The following is a 17,604-nucleotide window of genomic DNA, read 5'->3' as shown; positions in this document are numbered from 1 at the left end:
GGTGGATCGCTCCTTTCCGGGGTCCTCTGCATGGATTCTCTAAAATGCAGCCGCCTCTGCTGAGCCTCATCAGTCATGTGCCCTTTCTGACACTTCTGAAATTGATTTCTTTTCTGCCGTCCTCTTTGTTTTCGTGAGTTTATAACGCACCCCTCCCCACCGATCCATTACCATGTTAGCAGGGTTTTAGAAGGTAGAGGTTGTAGACACTTGTGCTAAGAATACAAAACGAGAGGAGAAATGACTTTGCTTTTCCTGTGTGTTGATTATTTTTTGGCTCACCATATTTACAGAGAGTAAATATGAAATATCAAGCTTTCTGTGATCACTTTTCAATATGAACGAAAGGTAGTTCATTTTACTTCTTGATCCCTTGGATGAAGTAGCATTATTATTTTAGGTGATAGGTGGGGAAATTGAGGCAATGAGAACTTTGATGTTAGCCTGTAACAGCAGGGATTGCCCGCAGTAGGGGTCAGAGTATTGATTGGGAAAGGCAGAAAGGAACTTTTCTTTCTTTTTTCATTTTTGCCACAGGAGCGTTTTGATTACATTGCTTGGTCCCATAAACGTGGCAGTCTGTTTTACTGTATAGAGATAGGTTAATGATGCTGACCCACGTCTCAGTAGTATTATGGAACTTCTTGCTTGGAAGGGACTTCGAGACTTGGGAATGAATAATGCATATTACTTAGTTATCTTGTAGATGTGGACTTACAGAGATTTTTTAGAAGTGATACCCATGTCCTTATTTAGAAGCCTTTTGATCAAGACAAAGATGGCTTCCACCTATAACATTGGAATTTGAGGGGTGCATTTGTGTAAAGCTCAAGGAAATTCAGTTTTTGGAGATCAGTTACTGTAAGCATCAAAAATGCTTCCAACTTCCAAAAATAATGTCCACTGATACCAGAGGTAGTGACATAGTACAAATAGGTAATAATGGTTTTTTCTGTTGGCGTTGATGTTTTTTCTTCATACTGACCAGTGAGTATTTTTTTTAACTGAGAATAATGCTGAAAGTTTTTTTTCTGACTTCTTTTATTTGCAAAGTTGGGAAAGGATTTCATACTTGACTGAATGCTGGGAAAGACTATTACACAGTTTGTGGCAAGGCTGTTATAACCAGTCAGAATCTGAGCTATTTGCCTTATTTTTGAAAAGAACCAGGATTTGCTCTCCTGAAGCTTTATTTTTAGGTATGTGTTTGATTTATAATATCTTTTCTAAAGGCTTGGATGTCCTCCAGATAGGATAAAATAGAATGGTAAGGGTTATTGTATCCCACAACAATTGAACAGTGGTACATGAACCCTGTATAATAATTTTATTTCTGATTTATTTTTATCTTTTCAGAGTTATAGATAGTAGTATGAAAAACTTCAAAGCTTTTTTCCGCTGGCTTTATGTGGGTAAGTTAATTGAATGAAACATTACTTTAATGCTTCTTTAAAAATTGTGGGAGTATCAATTTAGAATATTTAAGTTACTCTAGTAAAATTTCCAGTAACTGTAAGAGAGAATGGTATAAATGAACCGTCTTCTACCCTTCACTGGTTCACAAGCTTTCAGCACATGGCCGGTCTTATTTCCTCTGCACACCCACCCGGCCCCAGCTCCCGGCAGATGTAACTTATAGCTTTGATGGTTTCGCACTCACTGATGATTAACCTTTTTTTTTTTTTTTCTAATCTTGTAACGTCTGCTTAGGTTAAAATAACATATGTGGATCTCTACTATGTACTAGGCACTGTTTGGGGTTAGATTTTTTTTAAAGAAAGGGGGAAAAAAACAAAGACTAGCCTCTGTCCTTGAGTAGCTTGTTTCCTGTTTTATTCCTGATCTTGTTTCTAGATCTGTGCTGTCCATTATCATAGCCAATAGCCCCCTGTGGCTCTTTAAATTACTTGGAATTATATAAATTATATGTTCAAGTTCTGAGTCATGCTATCCACATTTGAAGTACTCAGTAGTCATACATTGTTAGTGCTTATCATGTTGAACAGCACCGGACTACTGTCCTTCCTATCGGACGCTAATGCCCTAGCTAAATAGAATACAGACCATTGGTAGCCTTTCTTTGTATCTCCACAGTATCTCTTTTCATTTGCAGGTAGTTAACCGGTATTTATTGACTTGACATTAAGTGTTTTAATGGTTACTCTACAGTGTATTTTATGTAGGTCCATTTGTACTATTTTTGTGACCCCTCTTAATATCTTTGAAATAATCCAGCATACATTCCCTTCCAACATAGGCAAAATTTAGTTGTAAATGGGGTTTATCTGAGTTTGTTAAAACTCTAAAGGGTAAATAAAATAGAAAGTAAATTATCTGTAATGTGCTCACATCTTTTAAACAAATGTCTGACTCTTCAATTCAGATATCTTATAAACAGACTTGTATTTGTCAGCCTAATATAATTGCATTTATGAAGAAAAGAATGTGATCTACAGATGTTGGCATTTAAAATTCTTTATTTTTTTCCTCAAAGCTGTACCAACGCTAGCCAGAATGGGGAGCCAGAGTGTTTATCAGGCCAGCCTGTTTAATATCAGAGATGTTAATTAGAATGAGTTACAATGTTAAAACTGAATGGGATCTTAGAAATGACTTTCTTTTACAGATGAGGTTGGGTTTTACCTATAATTGTTGGGGTACTTTAGGCAGTTTATGTTCCTACTGCATGTCCGAATTCTCATAAGAAGCCTGATTAGAGGAGAAATAAATTACTGCTTAGTCCTCCCCATTAGAGCAGGGCATTGTAGAAGGCACACTGGACTGGAGAACTGGAGACCTGATTTTTTTTTTTTTTTTAATTTTTTAATTTTTTTAATGTTTCTTTTTTGAGAGAGAGACAGCACAAGTGGGCTAGGGGCAGAGAGAGAGGGAGACACAGAATCTGAAGCAGGTTCTGGGCTCTGAGCTGTCAGCACAGAGTCCGACATGGGTCTCAAACTCACAAACCGTGAGGTTGTGACCTAAGCCAAAGTCGGATGCCCAACCGACTAAGCCACCCAGGAGCCCCAGAGACCTGCTTATATTATAATCTCGGCTCTGCCACTGGTTAGGATGCTGTGCATCCTTGGTTTGCTCTTCTGTAAAATGTAACCTCCGTGAAGGCAGGAACGTCTTTTATACTGCTATCTTCCTAGCACCCATAGTAATTTTTGGGTGAGTAAATGAATGAGTGAATGGAACTAGATTATGTCTTGTTTTTTAGATAATTTAGAAGTTTGAAGTAACTAAGAACAGTTTCTAAAATAATCTATATTTGCAGAATCACATCCAGCATGCTTATTCCTGACCAAAAGCAATTAAGAGGGATATTCAAACACTCTGTAAAAGCACATGCGGCATACTCCTTGACTTAGGTGGACAAAATAAAAAAACACAGCCCTCTGAAAGGACAATATGAATCAACCACAGATTAATTAAAGAAAGTATATAAATATACGTAAATGTACGTATATGCATGTAAATCTTAGTGCAAATGTTTTTGTGTAACAGAAAACCCAAGGGAAAGAAACATGTTTGTTGGGTATTCTAAGGCTTTTGGAGGCAAGAAGTGCTTGCAGATTTTATGAGAAGAAATACCATATGTTAGAAGAGGATTCCCTGCACAGTCTTCACACAAGGCAACAGTCAGATTGGCCTGTCTGGGGTGGCAGTGGGTTGAGTTGAAGGAGAAAATAAAAAATAATAGTTCAGGATCATGAGACCAGCCATTTTGAACCTGAAAATACAAATCAAGTTTAAATTCTTCACGCATTAGTTTTTAGAAGAAAAGTAAGTTTTCCTTGGTGATTTTCCTTGTTGAATATTGAGGATTTAGTCCAGTGAAACACATTTTGTCTTTGAAATATATCTATAGTTATGTCTGTAGTTTTCCTTTAAAGACAGTTTTTTAACTTCTGTTTTCAGCGATGTTGAGAATGACAGAAGACCACGTGCTTCCGGAGCTGAATAAGGTAGTTCGTGGTAGTACGTTTTCCAGTGTGTTAGTGTTGCTCTGGTTGAGCTCAGCTTTGCTGGTCACCTTGGTATTCTTACGCGGTTACTAGTTTACAAGATGTGAGGCTATCGATGCTAAATATATCTTAGTAAGCCTTTTTTTTTTTTTTTTTTAAGAAGTTTGTTTTTTCATCTCTCAAAATGCCTTTAACTGTGGTTGTCTAATTTTATAGTTCTCATATTTATGTAAAATTTTATAATTTGTATTATGTAGGGTGCTTGTATTCTTTAACTTCCTTAGGTCTTGAATGCCTTTTTATTTTCCTGGGAAATCTAGTACTTTCGATATTACTACCTATGTTGATGTCTGGTAAACAGTAGTTTCTCTTTATAAGGATTGAGACAGGTGGCAATGGAATTTACTTTAAGTAAAATCTTTCAGACCAGGGCCAAATTCCCACCTGATTTTTGCAGTTCACTCATTCTCCCCTCTGTCCAAGCTCTCATGCAGGTAGATTTAGGTCGTTTGGGGCCTGAAAAAATGGAGAACATTAAAATGAGCCTCAGTGAACTGGATGAATGCAGGATCGCTATTCTTAGACTCTGACAAGAAGTAGATCTTTTACGCTGTGGGTGACTGGCCTTGCAAACCAGGGAGGTCCACGTTTGCTGTTTCTCAGATATTACTCTTACCTTTATTTGAGGAGATAAAGTGTGTTGATTGTTGGGGGGACCTCAGCGTGTTAATTTTTGAGGGCTGAAATGGAGGCAGGGTCACTGTAAGAAGTAGAGGCCGACCCCGAGGCATCAGCTCTTAGCTCAGGTTGAGGTTGCTTATCTGGGTCACAGTCTCCTCTCCCAAAGCAGGCACCCCGCACACCAGTCTTAGCACAATAATAAATCACTAAACAGTAAATACTAAGTAAATTACTAGATAAATTAGTATTTTATTTCTAAAATAATAAAGAACTTTAGGCCGTAAGAATTCTGTAGCTGTTGGGTTAGCTGATTGGAAAATGGATTTAAATGTTTAATGACTTGTTTGTCAGAGCTTCAAGATTTCATATTCTCACAGTTGCATAATCTTTTGGATTTATATTGATATTTCTTTGAAGGAACTTTGCCTCTTCATACCATAGCTTTTAGTAGATATTACATTACATGATACAAGATATTGGGAAGCTTTATCTTAATTTGTTTTTCTTTTTGTTCCTTTTTGGTTTTGATAGATGACTCAAAAAGATATTACATTTGTTGCTGAATTTCTTACTGAACATTTCAATGAGGTAGGAAATTGGTATTTGTATAATGTTTTTTTTTAAATAATTGCAATAAACCTGGGTGATAGAAGTAATTAACATTTAATCCAATTTAATTGACATTCTTAGCAGTTGTGCTGTTTATAAACCATTGCACTAATTAATGGCAGTACTCATCTTAGAGCCTGTAAATTCAACTTTTGTTTGTGTGTTGTACAATCCGTAAAAGAAAAGAATAGCTGCCTCTAATAACTCTCTTAAAAAATAAGGGTTTTGGTTAAGTTTAAGAATATTTTTGGGGTGCTTGAGTGGCTCAGTTGGTTAAGTGTCCAACTTTGGCTCAGGTCATGGTCTTGTAGTTCGTGATTTTGAGCCCCATATAGGGCTCTGTGCTGACAGCTCAGAGCCCGGAGCCTGCTTCGGATTCTGTGTCTCCCTCTCTCTCTGCCCCTTCCTTGTTTGCGCTCTGTCTCTATTTATTTAAAAATAAATAAACATTAATAATTTTTTTTAAAAAGAATTTTTTCTTTTTCTTTTGTGAGTTGATGTAAGAGTTAAATTATGCTTATTCTTTCTAGGCTCCAGACCTTTATAATCGAAAAGGAAAATACTTTAACGTTGAAAAAGTTGGTCAGGTACGGGCTTTTGATTGAACTTAGTTATTACTTTTTTAAAAAATTATTAAAAACTAATGTTAAAACTTTAGCAATGTTAGTCTTTGTTATCCAGAGTTTCTAGAAAATAATACAGTGCCAACTTGGATAGCAGCCCTGTTCTGATGGTAAAGTAACCGAAGAGTAGCAGTTTTTATAAACTTTTTGATCTTATAACTCTTTTACATTCTTAATAGAAGACCCCAAAGAGATTTTGCTAATATGGGTTATGTTTATCAATGGTAGATATTATTAGGTATTAGGAATTAAACAGAATACAAAATTATTTAAAAGTAACAGTAAGTCCACTTACCATTACGTATTAATATAAATACTTTTAATGAAAAATATATTTTACAAAACAGTTTAGTGAAGAGTGGCATTGTTTTGTAGATTTACAAGTCTCTTTGGTGTCTGGTGTAATAGAATGCAGGTTCTCATAGCTGTTTCTTTAGTGTGTTGTGATGAGTTTTTTTGGTTAATGTGTGTAAAGAAAATCTGGCCTCACATAGGTGTTAGAAAGGGAGGAGTATTGTAACAGCTTTTCTAGATAATTATGGATGTTTTTTGATATTCAACCAAGTCTTGCTAAGAGATAGTATCTTAAAGGTTAGCTTTAATGTGGAATCTAAAATTGCATCAGTGAACTTTTCCTACTCTGATACATTAAAATCCATTCATCTGTCTTGTGCTTTGAGTGGATCGTTCACTAGTGCATGATTTTATAATATCATGTGTTGGTCATTTGGAAAACACTGGTTCGCTGAGTTGTGCAGATCTTCCAAATGCTGACGCCTTTCTCCACGCAGTATCTAAAAGTCAGGTTTTATGAATATCAGCACCAGTTTCATCAGATGATCTTCAAGTGCTACGGCTGTCAAGCACACGGTGGCAGATACAGATTTGCCAAAATTCTAATTTTTGCATGAATATTTAAATGTTATCATTGGCAATAAATACTGCCAGTTATTCTGCTTACAGTGACAGGCTTACTTTATTTTCAAGAAAGTATCCACCAAATACCCATGTATGAATCATCATAGCCTATCTGCCAGTCTTTCTTTCAAGGAAGAAAGGAATCCCATTAACAGCAACAAAGTGCCTGGCTTCATTCACAGCTAAGACAATTTCTTAAATGCTTTCCCTTGTGGTAACCATTGTACTTTGGTATCAGTGAACGTGCTTTATGTATACTTCCCAATTCTGTAACACAGAATATTAAAAAGATCTGTACTCAAGGGTTGAGATCTAACTAAATAATTTTAATAGCCTCATTAAATACTAATGGGAACCGTCAGTATGTGGCAAAAAGGAATACAGTGACCACTCGTGTGGTTCAAGGCCACCACCATGACTCTGGGCACCAGCAGTTTTCCCCACCTGTGCTTTTGACCATCCGTGCAAATGTCAACACAGTTGAAAGGGCAAATAACATTTTGCTACTACAAAAATAGTATCCGCCTCACTGACCCTTAAGGCATCTTTGGGACTTCCAGGGGTCTGTCCACCATCCTTCCCTGTGAAGTACTGCCCTAGAGTAGATTGACAGGTGATACTTCTAAAATTAATTTGTAATGCACACGTGCACACACACGTATAGATGATTTAAATGTACTTCATGAAAATGGAACGCAAAATTTGAATTCAATTTATGGTCCCTGAATCTGTAGTGTTCTAATCTTTCAGTAGTTTGTAGTCTGTTTAGTGTCTTGGCATTTAGCAGATTTTGGTCACTTCACTTGGAATAATACCAATGTGATGGAACCACTTACTAAATAGAATGATGTTAAGGCGTGCCTGGGTGGCTCGGTCTGTTAAGCATCTGACTTCGGCTCAGGTCATGATCTCACGGCTCATGGGTTCGAGCCCCGCGTCGGGCTCTGTGCTGACAGCTCGGGGCCTGGAGCCTCCTTCAGATTCTGCGTCTCCCTCTCTCTCTGCCCCTCCCCAGCTCACACTCTGTCTCTCTTTCAAAAATAAACAAACATTAAAAAAATAATGTTAACTGTATAAAGTTTTTGAAGCCTGCTTCTTTGGTTTACGACATTTAAAATTTTAATTCTGTGTTTCTAGTACTTGAAAGATGAAGATGATGATCTTGTGTCACCTCCTAACACAGAAGGAAACCAGTGGTATGATTTTCTTCAAAATAGCAACCACCTTAAAGGTATTTAGTGAACCTCGTAGAATTTGGCCATGTTTATACTTAATTTGAGACCAGTGTATTAGCTATGAGTGTTGCTGAACAGTTGTTGAACATGTATCTCAGTTCTTTAGATCTTTTGTGTCTATTGTAGTTGATTAGAGAAACAGCAGAATAGCAAACTGTATGACGTTCCCATGATAGAAAACACCCTGATATTAACTGTGATGTAGTAAGATTATTTATTCTCAGGTATTCTTTATATTATCTGTTTTGTACCATATAGAAACTAGAATATTGGGAAGAAAATTATAGAGCCTGCTAGTGAGAGCAGTCTTTTTCTGATTCCAGTTTGTTAATTGCTGAAAGCATAATGATGCTTAACTGCTCTTCTGAGGTTGTAGGTTCTTGGTGTACGTGTGCCTTTCATTCTCTAGGATCTTAAGATGTTGATATAGTAAAACTATCCAGCATTATTAGGGATGAAAACAAAATAGCAACCATTAAATGTCAGAACTTCACTATTTTACATGACAGTATTTGAAGCAGTATTTTTTTTGCTTTCTCTAAGAGTAATGTGATCACAGTCTATCAGTTTCCTAGATCTCTAGGCTGATAGCCACATATATGTATTTCCTCCTTTAATCCTCACAGAACCTAGGGGGTAGGTACCTGTTATCCCCATTTACTGTCGAGGAGACTGAAGGTCAGAGAAGGCCCAAGATCACACAAGCTACCATGCAGTGGAGCCAGGGTTCTGCTGACTTCAAAACCTAAGTTTTTAACTCGACTCAGGACTAATCTCTGCCACTTGTGTCTGGTTGCTGTTTATCTGAATCAATGAGTGAATGAATGAGGATGGATGGGGGAAGGAGAGAATTCTTTGAGGCCCAGAACTCTGCTTATTGTGCTTTTGTTTTAACTCTAGAAGTGCAGATTCTTTTTCAGAGCAGGACATATTTTGTATTGCTTGAGATACATTGATGTCAGTTAGTTATCGAATGGAGGGAGAATAAACGTACGGCCAACTCATCTCTTTGCTGTGTTTAATCAGGTGGCCCCCCCAGCCTGAGGAGCGCTGATGGCAATGTGCCGGCCGGGGTGGCATCTGGGCCCTGTAACCAGAGTGGGCTGGTTCTGGGAACTCTGATGGGCTGAAAATGGGCCCTGCCCTTTTTGTCTTGACATCCGTGACTGAACAGGAAGGCCTAATCTTAGCTACAGGCCTCATGTTTAACCAAGATGCACTTCAGTATTACTGGTTGCATCTCCTAAATGCTCGAGGTTTTGCTGGTATGTGATTTGGGACAAGCTCGTTAATTCTCCGGTTTCTTAGTCTAGTGTGAAGAAATACCCGCTATTATTATGGAACTATTAAAACTTTAAGGACTTCTTTCTAGCACTTTGCAAAAATTACGTGCTAAGTGCTCGATAGAGGTGCTTTCTCAGGGTCCGTGAGAGTCAGTGTTGTGTTGGAATCTGCTCTACGACTTCTTAGGAATGTGGCTGAGGGCGAATTGTCCAACCTCTTTGTGCCCCAGTTTTCCCGTCAGTAAAATGAGGATGATAGTAGTGCCTCCCTCAAAATCTGTCGTGAAGATTAACTAAATGTAGATAAGGCAGTTTGTGCCGGCACATGGCTCATAAGCAGCCGGTGTGCTCGCAGCTGAGCTGTTTTTACTCAAAACACTTCTGACACCGGGGCGCCTGGATGGCTCAGTTGGTTAAGCATCTGGTTCTTGATTTTGGCTCAGGGCCTGATCTCACCTGTTCGTGGGATCGAGCCCCGTGTCGGGCTCTGCGCTGACAGTGGGGAACCTGCTTGGGATTCTCTATCTCCCTCTCTCTCTGCCCTTCCCCATCTCTCTTTCTGTCTCTCACAAAAATCAATAAACTTAAAAAAAACAAAAAAACAAAAAACAAAACCTGACAAAATGGGAGCTTTTTCTCTCCTGAGACCAGTTCTCAGGTCAACTGGGTGCCCGATGTCATCAGTTCCCCAGGTTGCCCACATTTCTGTTGCTCCCCCTCTACCACCACCTTCAGGTTGATAATTTGCTAAAATGGCTCATGAAACTCAAGCACTTTACTTAGATTTACTGGTTTACTGTAAAGATACAACTCGGAACAGCCAAGTGGAAGAGATGCGTAGGGCAGGGTATGGGGGAGGGGCTCGGGACTTCCCTGCCTGCTCTGGGCATGCCACCCTCCCAGCACCGGGAAGCCCTCTGAAGCCCACTGGTTGGGTTTTGTATGGGGGTTTCATTATGCAGGCATGCTTGATTAAATCATTGGTTGTTGGTGATTGAATTCCACTCCAGCTTCTCTCCTGCCCTGGAAGTCGGGGGATGGAGCTGAAAAGTCCAGACTTCTCATCAGAGTTTGGTCTTTCTGCAGCTTGTCTCCCCGCCCTGGAAGTCGGGGGATGGAGCTGAAAAGTCCAGACTTCTCATCAGAGCTTGGTCTTTCTGGTGACCAGTCCTCATCCTGAAGCTTTCCTAGGGATCTACCCACAGTCGTCTCATTACAACAAAAGATGTTCCTATCACCCTTATCACTCAGGAAATTCTCAGGGTTTTAGACCTCTGTGCCAGGAACCAGGGACAAAGACCAAATGTCTTTCTCTGCTCCCACAGTATCTGTTACCTGTGGGGAGCTTATAATGTTGACCTGATTAAAGCTCACTTTGTCCAGCATAGCTGGGACAGGAGATGCTGCAGGTGAGGGAGAAGCCCGCAGAACTCAGTAGAAGAGTGCAGGCCTGGGAGGCAGAGGGTTTGATTTACAGGTCTAGATTGTTAGTCATTTCCACACTGGGCAGTTGCCCAGATCTTGTCTGTGCCTCATTTTTTAGTCTGTAAGTTGGAGAGTGAGATGCTCACTTTGCACAGCTGCTGTGAGCAGTAGGAAGAACAGATACAAAGGACCGGAGCGTAGTTGGTATCCATAAACGCTGAATCAGACAGGACTGTCTCCTGGTAAAGTAGCCTTTTGAAAAGTAAAGAGCTTATTTACACAGCACTAGTTTCTCGTCTCCTGTTTCTGTCTTTCAGTATTATACTCTTCCAGAACAGTGCTGGACTGTTGTCACCCCATTGTGGCAAAGAGTAGAGAAGAACAAACTTTATTATATGTCTTTTGGTTCCCAAATGATCCCCTCCTTATACCCAGTGGAAGCATACTATTTGATTTTGGTAGGGAAAACAGAATAAAGAATACCAAGCTGCTAGGACTTGGATTGTAGTTAAGTGCGGTGGTTTTTAGGGGGGTACTTAGGGGTGGCAGCAGGCGATGATGAAAGGCAGAAGGCCATACTCGTTTCCAGTGAGGTGGGTGTGAAGGATAAGGAAAGGGCCAGGGAGATTTCCACTGCCCCATATGCTGCGCGGGCTGGCTCTGACGAGATTATTTTCTCCTAATCATTTGGTTTGCTATAGCTTTGTGTTTTTGTTTTTGTTTTTCTTTCTCTTTTTGTTTGAAACCAGAAAGTCCTTTGCTGTTTCCATATTATCCTCGAAAATCATTGCATTTTGTGAAAAGGCGGATGGAGAACATTATTGACCTATGCTTGCAAAAACCAGCAGTAAGTTTGAAAGAAATGCATGTCTTTGAGTAGGAGTGAGAATATCTACAATATGTGGCTCGCTTATGCAAACGATCATGGTTATTAAGGTGAGCCACGTGAAAATGCTGATAGTCAACTTCTGGCTAACGAAAATGGCAGTTTCATATGGTTTACCCTAACGTTTCCTTTTATTGTTAGTTCCTTACATAAATTAAAAGTAACAAATACAGGGTTACTGAAAGGGTTGGCATCATTATTATTTGTTCCCAGAACAAACTAACTAACTAACTAACTAACTAACTTCCTTCCTTCCTTCCTTCCTTCCTTCCTTCCTTCCTTCCTTCCTTCCTTCTTTCCTTCCTTCCTTCCTTCTTTCCTTCCTTCCTTCCTTCCTTCCTTCCTTCCTTCCTTCCTTCCTTCCTTCCTTCCTTTCTTTCTTTTTTAACGTTTATTTATTTTTTGAGAGACAGAGAGAGACAGAGCATGAGCAGGGGAGGGGCAGAGAGAGAGAGAGAGAGGGAGTCACAGAATCCGAAGCAGGCTGCAGGCTCCAAGCTGTCAGCACAGAGCCCGACGCGGGGCTTGAACTCATGAGCACTGAGATCATGACCTGAAAGGAAGTTGGAGTTTAACTGACCGAGCCGCCCAGGGGCCCCCAGAACAAACTTATAAACAGTCTTAGTTATGGGACTTTTGTGTCTCCAGCTGACTCCTGCAGGAGGGAGGATGGGTGTTCTGAGACGCGGGGCTGGGGTGGGGGTTCTTAGCCTGCCGTGCACTTCTCTCCAACATCCTTTTCAGCTCAGAATTTCTGCTCTCTCTTTTCCTTACTGTTAACGACTGTCATTGAAGTTTCCTGTGAGAAAGCTTCGTGATCTAGATGGTTTTTTACTAGATTTGAACAGCGATGGTCAGGTACTTTGTGTAGAGTATCTGTGTGTGTGTGTATGTACATGCTTTAATTGTGTTTTTAAATCTGTTTTTATTTAGGATGTAATTGGAAAATCGATGAATCAAGCAATCTGTATTCCATTATATAGGGATGCTAGAAGGTAATTCTGTTTCCTTTTGGATGGTAAAATTCAGCGGCCAATTTAATTTTTTCTTACCTTTTCTTCTTTTGTTTTAGTGAGGACTGTACACGCAGATTGTTCAAATTTCCTTTTCTGTAAGTGTGTTTTTCCCCATCTCATGTGAACAATGCAGTTTTGTTCTCTGCGATGATAGCTAAATATCATGTTTTGATATTAATTTTTTTTCCTTAGGTGGAATAATAAAACCTCAAATCTACATTATCTTCTTTTTACAATTTTAGAAGATTCACTTTATAAAATGTGCATCTTAAGGAGACATACTGATATTTCCCAGTAAGTATTAATCTAAAGTTTGAATTAGATAAGATTGTATTTTTAAAAAAAATTTTTAATGTTCATTTTTGAGAGAGAGAGAGAGAAACTGAGTGGGGGAGGGGCAGGGAGAGAGTGAGATACAGAATCTGAAGCAGGCTCCAGTCTCTGAGCTGTCAGCACAGAGTCCAATGTGGGACTCGAACTCACGGACTGTGAGATGATGACCTGAGCCTAGGTCGAACGCTTAACTGAGCCACCCAGGTGCCCCTATTATTTTTAATAGTAAAACGTACAGCGTCCCTTCCCTACATTTTGGGGTTTAGTTAAGCCACCTTCTGACTTTAGGCTTGTCACTGAACTGTCCTTAGTCTTAGTTTTCACATCATTAAGATGATAATGCCAAATCAGGAAGCTATGTGATCCCTTCTGATTCTGGGTTATTAATTTTGTACAGGTATAGCTATGACATGTACGATTTCTTTAGGGTTAAGAGAAATACAACAGCAGAGCACTCAGGGTTGTATCTCATGAATGTGTAGCAGTTCAAAACTGTGTTTTTGGTTCCTTATAGAAAGGATTTTTACCTCAGGCTAAGTTTGCCTTGCATTAAACAAGAGGCCTTGCCTGTAGAGACTTCTTTTGAGAATCTGAAATGAAGATTCTAAAAAAAATAAATCATATACAGAATACCATTAGTATCTCAAATAGCTTTTTTTAAAGTTTATTTTGAGAGAGAGAGAGCACGAGTGGGAGAGGGGCAAAGAGTGGGAGACAGACTCCCAAGCAGGCTCCATACTATGAGCACAGAGCCCTCGAACTCACGAAACCATGAGATCATGCCCTGAGCCGAAACCAAGAGTCGGACACTTAATCAACTGAGCCACCCATGCGCCCCTCAAATGGTTTTTAATCTGAATTTGAAGGAAGTTTTTTGAGGCCAAGATGAGGCCAAAGAGAAATAATTTGGTTGTTCCAAGTGCCCTTAATTTTTTAAGGTATCTAGCTACTTTAGTGACTAAGATCTTAAACCAAGTTGTCGTTTTGACGTAGGTTTGTCTATTTAGGCATTTAAATTAGTTGTCAGTGTTGAAGAGTGAACATAATGGTATTTTGGTCTGGGGCTTGCTGTTCAGGTAAATATACTAACGCTGACAATCCTGTTCTTTCAAGCATTTAGATTATTGGCTATCCGGGTTTTTCCATAGTCTTTTTTTTTTTCCTCCTTCTTTCTTCAAGATCTGTAACTAATGGACTGATTGCTGTTAAATTTGGGAGCTTCACCTACGCCACAACTGAAAAAGTGAGAAGAAGGTAAATCTTGAATCTTGTTTGGATGAGATTGTATATATATATGTACGATATGTGTGTATTCTTAATAAATGCAATTTTAGAAATACGGTTAGACTCAGTTACAGTGTTGATACCGTCCTTAGGAGGCCTTTGTAACTTGCAGCGTAGGGGACAGGATTGCTTATGTGTGTTACGCTTTGCTTTGACTTAACAATTGAATGGAACCTTCCTGCCCTACAGGAATTTATACAGCTGTGGTTTCCTGTAATTAGTACTTCTGTGCTCCCCTGGCTGTTAGGAAAGGGTGGTCGTTCCAAGGGGTATATGGCTGGAGTTCTTATTACAACCAACAGTAATGTGAGGTGGTGTCGTTCTCACTATTCTGGGAGGTCCTTAGGATATAAAAGGGTAACGTTACCAAAGTCACCCCTGAGTGTGTGGAATGAACACTAATCATAGGCCAGTCTTTTTCTCGTTCTCTTTTCCTTACATAAAAGGAGTTTTTAATGATGACGTCTTTGAAGTTGTTGTGACTTTTCCTGTGTGAGTCTTATTTTTACTTTTCAGTCTAGTTAGCCCAGTTTCTTGACTCAGTATACCGGCGAGGTGCCATTCATGGAATTTCCACAGCCTGAAGGCCTAACTCTTGATACCAAGAGTTTTTTGGAACTGTGAACCGACCTCACCCTCACAGACTTTTCTTTTTTCATGATGACCTGTTTTTAGGGCCTGGTTGTATTTGTGAATACTCGGTACAATAGATAACTGCCTTGAGTGCAAATTAATGATATATTTTAGTATATGTGCTGCCAAAGCGAGCACTAACGGTATATTTTAAATGTAATTAAATAGAATGTCACATGAACAAAAGTTTCATGAATGTTTTTGTGTTGTACCAGTAGCATGTTATGTATACAGTATTTTCTCAATAGTCCAGATCATCTCTGACATAAAAGAATGTGCTTTACTTGTAGCACCTACAGTTGTTTAGATGCACAGTTTTATGACGACGAAACCGTAACGGTAGTTCTTAAAGACACAGTGGGGCGCGAAGGAAGAGACAGACTCTTGGTCCAGTTGCCGTTGTCTTCAGTGTATAACGGTGAGGATTCGGCAGAATATCAGTTCACTGGGGATTACTCGACAAGGTAACCACCTCCTTAGTAAGAGTACCTCTCTGTCATGACAGTTAAATGTTTTTTAATGTGTATCGCACATTTTAGTACCTTAGGTATGGTAGACAGTGGTTACTAGGAACAGTGGTAAAGTCAGCTGAGCAGAAGTACTATATTTTATTTAAGAAAACACGGACTTCGGCAGCTCTCCTACCCTTTTGCTTTACTAATAAATCAAGAAGCATTTGCTAACATAAGGTGGGGAATTACCTGGAGTGGAGAATAGGATTTCTGTTAGTTCTGTTTTCAAGCATAGCATTAATCTCAGGTGATAGTAGAATTAATTATTTTAGATTTGCTCTTAGTGTCTTCCTACCAGAATTAGGACCTCGGTAGCCACATGGAGGGTACACAACCAATTCCAGAGATGGTTTTAGTTTTCTTAGATTTAAGTGAGTAGATCCCTCCTCTAATTTAAAAATGTGTCCATTTGCTTTCCTTGAAAAGGGATCAAAAACCGTAGTAAGATGACATTCTGGCTACTTGGAATGGCAGAATTTTCCTAGAAGATAGTATCATAGCTTTTTCGATCGTGGCTGATAGAATTCTATTGGAAATGGGAGTATTGGTAGAAATGAAGCCCATGGTGGATCCTGTTACTACCCCTTGTAAACCAGGGAGAAGATCCCCTTTTCATTCCTGGGTTGGTTTCTTTCCCCTTCCCAGGCTAGATGAACAGCGTAGTGCTATTCCCACACGTACCATGCATTTTGAGAAGCATTGGAGGTTACTGGAAAGTATGAAAGCACAGTACGTTGCTGGGAATGGTTTTCGCAAAGTATCCTGTGTGGTAAGTATTTACAGATTGTTTACGGACTCAGTAACAGGAAGAAGTGACTTTGGATCTATGAGGTCCTTTCAGAAAGTGTAAACATTTTGTGATGTATTGCTTTTATTGATTATGAGCATGTTGTGGTCTTAGCTGTGTACCTTTCTTGTTCTGAGAAGTCTTACTGAGTAATAACAATTGTAGATGTTATTTATTTATTTATTTTTTTAAGTAATCGCTACACCCAAAGTGGGGCTTACACGTATGTCCCCGAGACCAAGAATCGCATGCTCTTCTACCCGAGCTAGCCAGGAACCCCTGGCTTTTAATTATCATGACATTGTCACTGTTATATGTAGAGATCCTTTTGCAGCAAATGAGGCTGAGTTTAGTGGTTTTGTTGTAAATCAATGAAAAATAACTTTCGTATAAGACCATTCTTCAGATTTCTGATTTCTTACGTATCACGTATTAGTTAAGCCATTAATTTAAAAACTCTTGAACCTTTTCTTCTCCAGTTGAGCTCAAATCTCCGTCATGTAAGAGTATTTGAAATGGACATAGATGATGAATGGGAGCTTGATGAGTCTTCAGATGAAGAGGAGGAGGCCAGTAATAAGCCTGTGAAGGTAAAGGAGGAAGTGCTTTCAGAGTCGGAGGCAGAGAACCAGCCAGCCAGTGCTGCTTTAGCTCCAGAGATCGTCATCAAGGTGGAAAAACTTGACCCTGAGCTGGACCCCTAATCTAGCTTGCCATTATTTTGTACATTCTCATTATGTCAGGAAGGACATGGGAGATGGACTAAGATGTTTTGGACCACTCTTAATTTTCTTTGTGTAACAAAGAAATAAACCATAGATTATATTTTTCCTTATTCTGCTTCATCTTCTCTTAGTGGTGAAGTCACTATGATAGACTTTCTTCTTGCTGAGATTTCTTTTTAATACTGTGTGCAGAATTCATGTTTAAAGTAAAGGTAAATTGAATGGGAAGAGAATTTCAGTCTTTTCTGTTAAAAGATAGGTACTAGAAATCATTCCTAGATCAAGAAGAAATTAAATTTAAATAATCAAAATGTAGATTACATTTATTCCTGTTTTTTCCATCTTCTTCTTTCTAGTTTATTCCAGGTCTCCAGAATACTTTCAAAATTATGTTTTCAAAGTAAATTACACTGCTTTACTGTAATGCTAAACAAGCCAGAAGATGGATACTCCCTTTACGATCTAAATGGCAAAAACACTGTTTGGCGCCGACGTGATTATCTTCTCATTTTGTTGCCATATTTGAGCTCTGAATTCTTTGAATTGGCAGCATTTAGATGTGTCTCTTTCCTCTGTTTAGAATTGGTCAAGGACACACAGTGGCTTTCTGTGTAACGCCTTGGGAATGCTAGAAATGTGGATCAGCTAAACCTAACTTCACGTTGGTGCAGATGAGCTGTTAA

General features: G+C 39.2%; 1 protein-coding gene across 2 annotated transcripts in view; it reads left to right on the top strand.

Moving 5' to 3' along the window:
* ANAPC4 (anaphase promoting complex subunit 4) overlaps positions 1–17,031 on the top strand; it is a 34,173-nt gene extending 17,142 nt beyond the window's left edge. Inside the window, exons 16-28 of one of the 2 annotated variants that reach the window (XM_058722939.1) lie at positions 1,357–1,412; positions 3,925–3,971; positions 5,184–5,240; positions 5,792–5,848; positions 7,940–8,033; positions 11,495–11,592; positions 12,565–12,626; positions 12,704–12,742; positions 12,840–12,941; positions 14,160–14,234; positions 15,188–15,361; positions 16,055–16,178; positions 16,676–17,031. In XM_058722939.1, the coding sequence (XP_058578922.1) occupies positions 1,357–1,412; positions 3,925–3,971; positions 5,184–5,240; positions 5,792–5,848; positions 7,940–8,033; positions 11,495–11,592; positions 12,565–12,626; positions 12,704–12,742; positions 12,840–12,941; positions 14,160–14,234; positions 15,188–15,361; positions 16,055–16,178; positions 16,676–16,900 (1,210 nt within the window). In that variant the 3' untranslated portion in view covers positions 16,901–17,031. Of the gene's footprint in view, positions 1–1,356; positions 1,413–3,924; positions 3,975–5,183; positions 5,241–5,791; positions 5,849–7,939; positions 8,034–11,494; positions 11,593–12,564; positions 12,627–12,703; positions 12,743–12,839; positions 12,942–14,159; positions 14,235–15,187; positions 15,362–16,054; positions 16,179–16,675 lie in introns of both variants that reach the window. The other variant, XM_058722938.1, reaches the window with a different exon arrangement.
* Positions 17,032–17,604: the final 573 nt, after the last annotated feature.

Source organism: Neofelis nebulosa, chromosome 3 (assembly GCF_028018385.1).
Source record: "Neofelis nebulosa isolate mNeoNeb1 chromosome 3, mNeoNeb1.pri, whole genome shotgun sequence".
NCBI classification, from domain to species: Eukaryota; Metazoa; Chordata; class Mammalia; order Carnivora; family Felidae; genus Neofelis; species Neofelis nebulosa.
This window is presented reverse-complemented; position numbering and strand designations above follow the sequence as displayed.